Source organism: Saccostrea cucullata, unplaced genomic scaffold (genome assembly GCF_032062105.1).
Source record: "Saccostrea cucullata isolate Sc308-1 unplaced genomic scaffold, CSIRO_AGI_Scuc_v1 ctg1289, whole genome shotgun sequence".
Classification (NCBI taxonomy): domain Eukaryota; kingdom Metazoa; phylum Mollusca; class Bivalvia; order Ostreida; family Ostreidae; genus Saccostrea; species Saccostrea cuccullata.
Window position 1 is genome coordinate 278,355 of NW_026928460.1, and position 11,544 is coordinate 289,898.

The 11,544-nt window shown below is 37.2% G+C and overlaps 1 protein-coding gene across 2 annotated transcripts; it reads right to left on the reverse strand.

Annotated features, from left to right (window-relative positions):
- Positions 1-92: 92 nt before the first annotated feature.
- Positions 93-8,299, reverse strand: LOC134277655 (small conductance calcium-activated potassium channel protein 2-like). 2 transcript variants are annotated; one of them, XM_062759977.1, is made up of 2 exons: positions 8,186-8,299; positions 93-1,715 (listed from the first exon to the last, which is right to left on the reverse strand). In XM_062759977.1, the coding sequence occupies exon 2, from the start codon at positions 1,703-1,705 to the stop codon at positions 326-328; it is 1,380 nt and encodes a 459-aa protein (XP_062615961.1). In that variant the 5' UTR covers positions 1,706-1,715; positions 8,186-8,299; the 3' UTR covers positions 93-325. The 2 variants fall into 2 exon arrangements, with proteins under 2 accessions (XP_062615961.1, XP_062615962.1); XM_062759978.1 differs by lacking the exon at positions 8,186-8,299 and adding an exon at positions 1,821-1,898.
- Positions 8,300-11,544: the final 3,245 nt, after the last annotated feature.

The window sequence follows — 11,544 nt, forward strand, 5'->3', positions numbered from 1 at the left end:
CAGTAACTTAGATCCGCTAACCTTGACTAGAACCATATCCCTTTTTTTTTTCTTTTTTTGCTATATTCGAAAACGATATTTATCATACAGATGTCATCTAAATCTAGCTTACGGGGATCACTTTGTACGTGTACCTTATGTTACAGCTGAGGTGTAAGTATATTCTCTGATGCAGGCGTGTCGCAGTTTTGCACAATTTATAAATTTACAAGTGCAGATTGTGATTATGTGAAAACAAGCATACTAAATGTGGTCATGAAATGGCTTATAATTTCCCCTGATCTGCATATTAATGTTGAAAGACTTTTTGAAGGACATAAAATGATTATTTTGACTTTTGTGACATCAAATCACATAAACTATTCAACTTCGTTTCAATAGAATCCAATCTATGATCAATGATCTGCATACGCTCTCGATTCTCTTTGTCTTCTGCAAATTTTCTATCCAGTTCATTCACGATTTTATCCACACTATGTGCTACATCTAGAATTCCCACAGCATCATCGCCTATGTGGTCCATGTCTTCTTTCGCACTCTTAATTTCTTGAAGAGCCTTCTTCAGTTTATCCTCGTATTTCCGTATTTCTCCTTTAAATTCGTCGCCATATCGCCTCAAAATTTGGAGTCTCAGAACCGCCTTAATGGCGTTTGCCGCGGCGGTTTTCTTTCGGTATACGATCTGCAATCGTGAAACGAAGTTGAAGACGTATTTCTCAGATCTTGTTTGTTGGAGGTATCTTGCAATAATGGCGACCAAAAGGGCAGTTGTTATCACGCCCATGGCACCCGTTACTATGGAAATGTATCTCCCACAGTAACTTTGGGGAGTCCTGTCGCCATAACCTACAGTGAGAAAGGTAATGGCGATCAACCACATAGACTCGATGTATGAATTTTTATTATAGTTCTTTCTTTCATAATACAGCTCACATGCTCTCATTGCCCATGTGTTGACAACAAAGGTTGATATCATGACCAAAAGTAAAAGTTGTCCGGGTCTGTTTCTCATTGCAGCTCGGAAAACGAATAGGGTGTTGATTTTAACTTTACTGAGTGCTCCGATACTGTATATGGATGTATCGGTTAGTAACACACTATGGACAACAGCAAATTTAGCGACCAAGTAAAGACGGGCCACCATAACAATGGACAACACAGCGTCCAAACTAACTGTATGACTCACTCCATCAGGAGAAAGGTAGGGTAATCGGACGTCACCTGGAAAAGGATGGATGCTGCAGATAAGTAGCTCTAGAGCTAAACCAAACCAATTCCATGTCGACATTGCCATGTGCCACTCCTTTAGACCCGCATCCAACATCTTTATTTTTGCGGCAGTGTAATAGTTTAGGCAAATACAAATGAGTAAAATAACTGTAGTTGCAGATATGATGGTTTTAAGTGTAATTGACGCGATACTAACTTTCTCCATGCCGTAAGTAATGAACAATTCTGTCTCTACCACCATCAGAATAATTCCAATCATGGCGAGGGTAAACTCAGTATCTACGATATGACGCCGCCGTAGAATCAGTTCTCTTCGGTAGTCGATCTTTTGTCCAAGTGTGAGTTTCGCCTCGTTTTTGGAATTTCCACAAGGAACCGAAGGTGTTTTAATATCTTGATCCCCCATATACTTCATTTTGATGTTTTCGTTAGCACAGAGGGGAAGTTTAGGATTATCAAACTCGTACCCGCTCATAATACAGCCCCTATATTGAATTGGAAAAAAATCTTTTTACATGTAGATATGTCTTTCTGAGATTTGGAATTTGACTTAAACAAACATAAAGAAATAAATTAAAGGTATATCTTACCTGCATACATGATACGTTAAGTGTTTTCCGGGTAATATTATATAATTATAAAATGTCTACTACATTGCTAAAGGGGAATACGTAAAATGGGATCGATTGGTTAAACAGGGGTGATTCGAACATCGACCCCACACCGCCTGTTACCAGGGCGTATATTGTTCGGTCTTACTTCAGTCAGATATCTTTTCAAAGAATCGATGCGGGTCTATAAAGAAGATATGACAGCTTCATCAACATTTCACAACTGTGCGACTCATCTTTATCAAAGAACAATGACATAATGTCAAATTTATTCTCGTTTTTTAAGCTTTGGATTTGCAAGGCAAGGTCAAATGTCATCGATTCTTTTTTCTTAACTTTATATGATTTTCTGTTATATATATAACTCTAAAATGCTTCTTCCGATAATAACAAAAAGAGAAAGTTTTCAACTTTTTTTTTGGTTATTTATTAGGTCACCTGAGTAAACTCAGGTGACCTATTGCTATCCGTTGTTGTCCGTCGTCGTGCGCCGTGCGTTAACATTTGAACATTTTCAGCTTCTTCTCTGAAACCGCTCAACCAATTTCAACCAATTTTGGCACAAAGCATCTATGGGTAAAGGGGAACAAAATTTTTAGGTCACCTGAGTAAAATCAGGTGACCTATTGCTATCTGTTTTCGTCCGTCGTCGTGCGTCGTCCGTCGTGCGTTAACATTTGAACATTTTCAGCTTCTTCTCTGCAACCACTAAACCAATTTCAACCAAATTTGGCACAAAGCATCTATGGGTAAAGGGAAACAAAAATTGTGAATTTCATGATCCCTGCCTCCCTGGGGCCTGAGGGGTGGGGCCAAAACCACTAAAATTAATGCAATCTTTAAAAATCTTCTTCTTTACTCCTGGACATCAAGCAGTCAAACTGTTTGCATGATTGTAATCAGCAATGAGTCCTCTACCAAAATTGTGAAATTCATGGCCCTGGGGTCAGGAGTTCTAGTGCTAGGGCGGGGCTAAATAAGTAGGTAGTGAAAATGCTATATTTCTTTGAAAATCTTCTTCTCTGCTCCTGGGTATTAAATAAACCAACTAAGTACATAGTTATGATGAGCAAGAGTGCTTCTACCAAAATTGTGAATCTTATGGTCCCAGGGTCAGGGGTTCCGGTGTTAGGGCGGGGCTCTATTGATTATATAGTGAAAATACATGAATTCTTTAAAAATCTTCTTCTCTGCTCCTGGGTATTAAATAAACTAACTAAGTACATAGTTATGATGAGCAAGAGTGCCTCTACCAAAATTTTGAAGTTTATGGCCCCAGGGTCAGGAGTTCTTGTTTTAGGGAGGGGCTCTAATGATTATATAGTGAAATGCATGAATTCTTTGAACATCTTATCCTTTGCTCCTGATTAATATACTAATGATCTAATTACATATTTAAGGCCAGGATTTATTTTATTTTCAGTTTTACAAACCTTCCACTCAATGTTTTGAATTTTCAGACTTTCCGATGTCAAATTTGAGTCGGGATCGAGATTTCAAATTTACGAACTTCCGGTTTTAAGATGAAACGGCGGGTAAATAAAGCTAGATCTGAGAAGATAGCTTGGTTTAGTGTAAAATTCATCGATACGAGTACCATTCAAAACGTTTCACCCGTTCAAAGGACAAATAAAATGCTGACGACTTTGTTGCACAATGACATGCTGGTGAGATAATTATGTATTCGTTTTAAAAGTATCTGTCTGTAAATCATTTTCCTCCCCCAGGTTTTAAACTGCCCGTGGTAGCTATTGCATATTGCCAGCGACATTGTGTAGGTTTCTGTTATAGCTTTCAGTCTAAGCATCATTCTTCAGAAAAGGGTTGCTTATGCATCAGATGTAATGAATAAAACTATGGGAGAAGTTAAGTCCATTTGAGGAAGAAATAAACAATAACCTGAAGAAATAAAAAAAAATTCAACTATTAAAAGGCAAGAATTTACAAATATACACAGGCATGTAGTATCATTTGTATCAGCCAGAAAAATTATTTTACACTTAATTGAAAAAATGTTCACCCTACTCCCCAATACTCCCTGTCAGTTTTATGATAGGAATATTATAATTTTAGGCATCAATTAAATTTTAGAACAATGTCTACACATTCACCTAACACATATTAAAACGAGGCCCACGGGCCTTATAGGTCACCTGAGTATTGTGTAACAACTTTCAAACAATTAAATTTCGTGTTTTAAACCAGAGGCGATGAAATTCACAATTCACAATTTTGAAAGAGGCACCATTGTTTATCATAATTATTAACTTAGCATGCTTACTCTATTTACTTAATACCCAGAGTTAGATCGGAGTAACAAAGAGAAAATGCACTTCCACTTTATACCCAGTTGTGCACCTCACCCCAAAGGAACCACTGACCCAGGGGCCACATATTTCAAAATGTTGCAAATTTTATCATAAAATGGTTTATTAATACCAAAGAGCAGATTTCAAAGCATTAATTTATTTTCAGACTATGTAACCCCCCTCCCCCCCGACCCAGGGGGCATTTAAAAAAACACTTTGCTAGATGCACCTTTCTTCATCATAAATATATATACTTGGATCATTGGCATAAAACCCAGAAGCAAAAGAAAATATTTTAAAAAAATTATTGTATTTTTACTATATAATCAATAGAGCCCCACCTAACTCCAGAACCCCTGACCTTGGGGCCATAAAATTCACAATTTTGGAAAAGGTACTCTTGCTTATCATTACTGTGTGCTTAGTTACTTTATTTAATACTCAAAAGCTGAGAAGAAGATTTTCAAAGAATAAATGCATTTTCACTATTAATCAATAGAGCCCCGCCCTAACACCAGAACCCCCGACCCTCGGGCCATAAAATTCACAATTTTGGAAGAGGCACTCTTGCTCATCATTACTATGTTCTTAGTTAGTTTATTTAATAACCAGAAGCAGAGAAGAAGATTTTCAAAGATTAATTGCATTTTCACTATATAATCTATAGAGCCCCACCCTAACACCTGAACCCCTGACCCTGGGGCCATAAAGTTCACAAATCTGGAAGAGGCACTCTTGCTCATCATTACTATCTACTTGGTTAGTTTATTAAATACCCAGAAGCAGAGAAGAAGATTCTCAAAGAATTAATGCATTTTCACTATATAATCAATAGAGCCCCACCCTAACACCAGAACCCCTGACCCTGGGGCCATAAAATTCACAAATCTGAAAGGGGCACTCTTGCTCATCATAACTATGTGCTTAGTTAGTTTATTTAATACTCAGAAGCTGAGAAGAAGATTTTCAAAGAATAAATGCATTTTCACTACATAATCAAAGCCCTGCCCTAACACCTGAACCCCTAACCCTGGGGCCATAAAATTCACAATTTTGGTAGAGGCATCATAACTATGTACTTAGTAGTTTTATTTAATACCCAGTAGCAGAGAAGAAGATTTTCAAAGAAATAATGCATTTTCACTGTATAATCTATATAGCCCCGCCCTAGCACTAGTACCCCTGACCCTGGGGCCATGAATTTCACAATTTTGGTAGAGGACTCAATGCTCATTACATTCATGCCAAAGGTTTGCCTGCTTGATGTCCGGGAGTAAAGAAGAAGATTTTTAAAGATTGCAATAATTTTAGTGGTTTTGGCCCCACTCCTCAGGCCCCAGGGGGGCGGGGACCATGAAATTCACAATTTTCGTTCCTCTTCACACATAGATGCTCTATACCAAATTTGGTTGAAATTGGTTCAGTGGTTTTAGAGAAGAAGCTGAAAATGTTCAAATGTTAACACACGACACACGACGCACGACGACGGACGAAAACAGATAGCAATAGGTCACCTGAGTTACTCAGGTGACCTAAAAATGAAGATATATTGAAAGACTTTTAAAGAACTGATTTTTAAAAATATATTTTGACCAACATCACAAAATTTATATAACTGGCCCAAACTGGCAGATGATGAAATAAGCAATTAAATGTTCTACTTTCCTATTTGTAAGCATTATGTGTCCAGTGGTAAGGAGCCTATTAGAATAGCATAAAAAAAAGAATGTACAAATGTTAATAATTGATTTATAAATTTTTTTTTAATTTCCTTCTCCTTCGGGACTTTTTATTCTCATGTTCATAACTAAACCTAAACATAAAAAAAATGCTGGCCTTATAATGAAGAAAGGGGCCTCTTTCAAAATAGATAATTTCAGGGCCGCTGGGTCAGGGGTACCAGGGTGGTACTTTGACTAAAAATAAATTAATGCTTTGAAATCTGCCCTTTGATAAGCAATGGTGCCTCCTTCAAAATTTGTGAATTTCATGTCTTTTGGATTAAAACAAGAACCAAATACAATTGCTGGAAAGTTGTTACATGATACTCAGGTGACCTATAAGGCCCGTGGGCCTCTTGTTGAATTTCATGGTCCCTGCCCCCCTGGGGCCCGAGGGGTGGGGCCAAAACCACTAAAATTAGTGCAATCTTTAAAAATCTTCTTCTATGCTCCTGGACATCAAGCAGTCAAACTGTTGGCATGATTGTAATCAGCATTGAGTCCTCTACCAAATTTGTGAAATTCATGGCCCCAGGGTCGGGGTGCTAGTGCTAGGGCGGGGCTCAATAGACTGTATAGTGAAAATGCATTTTTACTTTGAAAATCTTCTTCTCTGCTCCTGGGCATAAAATAAGCTAACCAAGTACCTAGTTTTGTTGAATAAGATTGCCTCTTCTAAAATTGTGAATTTCATGGCCCCAGGGTCAGGGGTTCTGGTGTTAGGGCGGGGCTCTATTGATTATATAGTGAAAATGCATAAATTCTTTAAAAATCTCCTCTGTGCTTGGATATTTAACCAAAGAACTATGTACTTAGTTATAGTAAGGAAGGATGCTTCTTCCCAATTTGTGAATTTCATGGCCCCTGGGTCAGGGGTTTTGGTGTAAGGGGGGGGGGCTCTATTGGTTATATAGTGAAAATGCATTAATTCTTTGAAAATCTTCTTCTCTGCTCCTGGGTATTAAACAAACAAACTAAGTACATAGTTATGATGACCGAGAATGCCTCTTCTAAAATTGTGAATTTCATAGCACATGAGTGAGGAGTTCTGGTGCTAGGGCGGGGCTCTTTAATTGTTTATATAGTGAAAATACATTAATTCTTTGAAAAATCTTCTTCTCTTCTCCTGGGTATCAAATAGACTAAGTACATGGTTATATTGAATAAGTCTGCCTCTTCCAAAATTATGAATTTCATGGCCCCAGGGTCAGGGATTCTGGTGTTAGAACGGGGCTCTGTTGATTATACATGTATAGTGAAAATGCATAAATTCTTTAAAAATCTTCTCCTATGCTCCTGGGTATAAAACCAATGAACAATGTTCATAGTTCTGATGAGGAAGGATGCTTCTTCCCAATTTGTGAATTTCATGACCCCTGGGTCAGGGATTCTGGTGTAGGGTGGGGCTCTATAATGATTATATTGTGAAAACGAATGAATTCTTTGGAAATCTTTTCCTTTGCTCCTTGGTATAATGCCAATGATCTAAGTATATATTCACGATAAAGAAAGATGCCTCTTCCAAAATGGTTAATTTCAGGGCCCCTGCGTTAGGGGTACTGCAGATGCCGGGGGGGGGGGGGGTGTTACATAGTCTGAAAATAAAGTAATACTTTGAAACCTGCTCTTTGATATTAATAACCCATTTCTGATGAAATGAAATTTATAAAATTTCCAAAATTTTGAAATATGAGGCCCCAGGGTTCAGTGGTTCCTCTGGGTTGGTGTGCACAACTGGTGGTTATAAAGTGGAAATGCATTTTCTCTCTGTTACTCTGATCTGCCTTTGGGTATTAAGTAACCAAAATAAGCATGCTAAGTGTATAGTTATGATAAACAATGGTGCCTCTTTCAAAATTGTGAATTTCAAGGCTTTTGGTTTAAAATACACGCAGAATAATTTGGCGATCCTAAGTTTCTAAAAATTTTGTGGCGTACATTCTGAATAAAGATTTTACTAAAATTATAATTTATAATATAATAATATATTATAGAGAACACATATATTCTTGCTCCTAAGAATTTGACAGTCACTTAATTATGTGCCTTAGTTGATCAAAATAAACGTTCATTTATACGATCATAGACATTCCGCAATATCCAGTTAAAATGTTTTGTTAATCATTGACTGTTATAATGTTATCAGTCTGATGCAAATAGATTACAACCAATCAATATAAATTCATTTCCAACATTTCGTTTACACTTGTTACTATGTAATCAAGCTGGTATATTACGTTTTTCAGGCAAAGTATATCTATGTAAATTAACTGATAGACATTATATTGAGCAACCTCAACCAAAGCATACATACCAACATGGTGAAGGCGGGGTCTTCTGAAGCAGAAAGGACTAGTTCAAATATCCGTTTGAAATAAGACCGTTTTAATGACTAAGCTACATAGCCTATATGGTGACAGCTGGTTAGGTAGTAGTGCACAAACAATAGTACGTAAATATAAACCTGTAGACTGCACAAGAGAAATGAAAATCAATCGTGTGATTATTATACAGTGAAACTTGTACAATCCAGATATCGTGTATTCTACAATCTTGTCTAAAATGATGTTCCTGTCAGTTAATTGCTGTCTAGTCCGGAATATTGTTTAATCCGGTCAGTTTCTTTGGAATCATTGTTGCCCAGGGTTAGACAGGCTTCACTGTATATCAGAACAAATCACGACTGATTATTAATTGCTCATAAAATTATGATAAAAAACAAGATAGTGTTTAAAATATAAATACTAAGCAAATTTGATCTCAGAGGGGGAACGTGTATGGCTGCTTTGTACTCGAGATATCTCAAACTAATGTGTACGACTGTTTTATACTCGTGATGTGTTAAATAAGTGTCGCCGAATGCGACTTCAGTATATATGAAATTGCGTGAGCGATCGATTGATTAATTGATTGTATGTTATTTAAAGTCCCTCTCAAGAGATTTTTCACTCATATGGAGAGGCCACCACTTGGCGGTGGAGAGCTACGAATTATGTTCCATACTTGGCACTTAAGGCCATTAAGCAGTGAAGGGTCTTTTTTGTGCCAGCACCTACTGCGATACGGGATCTCGGTTTATAGGTCTCGTCCGAAGGACCGGTCTCCATGTCCCACAGGGGGATTCGAACCCGCGACGTAAGGATCGACTATACTTATTTCACCACTCTAGAGCAGACGATTTAACCACTGTGCCACTCGGGCGACCGTGAGCGATCAAAAAAAAAATGCGAGTTTTTTTTTTGGCCTTTTTGACCCCAAAATCGAATTTTACGTTTTTAAAAGTTAAGTTTGAAACTGCGTTTTTAAACAAAGTGTTTAACCTCGTTCTCTGAAAAAATAAATAATGTTTATTTATTGAAAAAATCGACAAAAAGTAATTTTCAATTAATAATAAAATAAAGTAATTGTCATTTCTTTTGAACTTAGCCCTTCTTCCATGTAAACAAACCAACGAAATGCCATTAAAACTGAATTACGATCTTGCAAAAATTACAGAAGCAGCTAAATTTCTTAAGTCATCTAAAAGAACGAGACGCTATCCCCATTCTCTTGGTATGCAAGGACTAAGACGTTTAAACGAAATCTCCCGGGCAGATGCTACACATTTCTCAGTCAAAAGAGTGCAAGGACTAACGCGTGTATGGAAATAATGATGCAAATGATGCAAAGAGCAATAACTCGTTATTTTCCTTCGTTCATCGTATGGTGGTTTCCCTGAGTTTATACATTATAAATAAAACACAAGTCGGAACCCACGAGATTTCTCTCCATAACTTGTGGTCCGCGTGGTAGTTAGACTCTCTGCTGTAAAATCGCGAAGTTAGGAATCGATCCTTACGTCGCGGGTTCGAACCCCACTGTGGGACATGGAGACCGGTCCATCGGATGGGACCGTATAAACCGAGGTCCCGTGTCGCAGTAGCTGCTGGCACGAAAAGATCCCTCACTGATCAATGGCTCAGATAGCTGCAGAACTGTAGCTCTCTCGCTTGAGAAAATTCGGACAGATAAAGCAGAGAGCTACAGATCGATGCATTGTAAAAACCTTCGATTTACGCCGCCGATTTTTTTGTCGCTCCTTTCAGGTGTTATATATCCTATATATATCGTATATATGGTATACGATAATTAATCATACATTTTACCAATCGGCAATCCTCGCCTGACTCCGCTACGCTCCATTCAAACCACGGATGTGATTAGTGGAGGAATACTCATCAGATTCTTACATTTCTCCGCCGGAAACTGCCTTATCACTCATTTCATATTTCGCTCTGCATAATGTTCTTCGAAAATGTTTCTTAATTTGTGGAATTCTTTATCGTAAACTGGTTTTGATTAGAACCTCATGTTAATATGCTTTGAAAGCAAGAAAAAACTATTGAGTGTGCCACAAATTAACTTCGATTTCAAATGTATGACATTTGAAAGAAATTCAAATAAGATCACGTGACTGAATCAGCAAGATGGTAGATCACCGTTGATATCCGAGGTCATGTGCGAGGTACGAGTCATCCGAGGAACTCCGAGTGACATTTTACTCCAATTATTGATACTTTATTTACCTTTCAATGGTCGGAAACAGTCCGAAATGGATTTGGAATGTCTACAAACGGCCCTTCTTGAACCGTTGAAAATAAATAGACATTTAGAAATATGAGTTAAATGTATGGTTTATTATCGGATATCAGTTAAAAAGCTTAATTGGAAAAACATAAAATATTAGAAATAATACCTGAAGTGAGCGACAAAACATCGGCGGCGTAAATCGAAGGTTTTCACAACAGATGGATGTGTAGATCTCTGCCTTATCTGTCTGAATTTTCTCAAGCAGAGAGCTACAGTTCTACAGCTATGGCCCAGAGTGCTGAGAATAGGACAAAACTGGTAGCTCTCCAAAGGCCAGTGGTGGCATCGCCATATGAGTGAAAAATTCTGGAGAGGGACGTTAAACACTATACAATCAATACTTTTAAATGTTCAGTATTGGAATTCTTCAAGAGGTAATTTTTTTATTGTTTAATTAAGAATGGTGTTTCCCCCAAAAATGAATGTTTATGTTCACTTCTTGACTTTTTGTCTAACATCTTTTAAAAAGTAGTAACCTTAACATATTCATACCTTTTTAATTTTATGGCTGGCATCTACATGTATGTTATTTCCCCCCTATATTAAATTAATTCATTGGAAAAAATTATATACGTAGCTATTTATGAAACACATCTCTGCTCATAAAAATAATATAATTTGCAAATTATTTGTTTGTAGATATGAGAGAGAAGATATATAGGTGAGGGTTTTTTTGTTTCCAAGAACCTGGGAGAGATTTGTATAGATGTCTGCTCGTTCTAACTTGAAAGATCAGTATAATGATGCAAGAATTGAACAAAGTGTTTCTATTTTATCTATAGTATTTATCATCTCGAGTGGAAAAAGTCCTCCCCTTTTCCAGCATCATAAATTAGAACAGGTGCAAAAGCGTGTGCATAAGAGGCATCGTATATATGCTTGATAGTGCTCAATCAATATTTTCTGAATTGTTATAAGGCAAACAGCTTGTATCGTTTTCTTGATCACTTTGTTACATACTTATATATGGGGGTTATGGTCGACAGGTGCTGCTATGAAATTATTCTCGGTGAATAATACATTGATAACTTCATTTAAAGATGT

Excerpts from the sequence above, each read along its gene's own strand:
- LOC134277655 (XM_062759977.1), bottom strand. The coding sequence starts at position 1,705 with ATGAGCGGGTACGAGTTTGATAATCCTAAACTTCCCCTCTGTGCTAAC.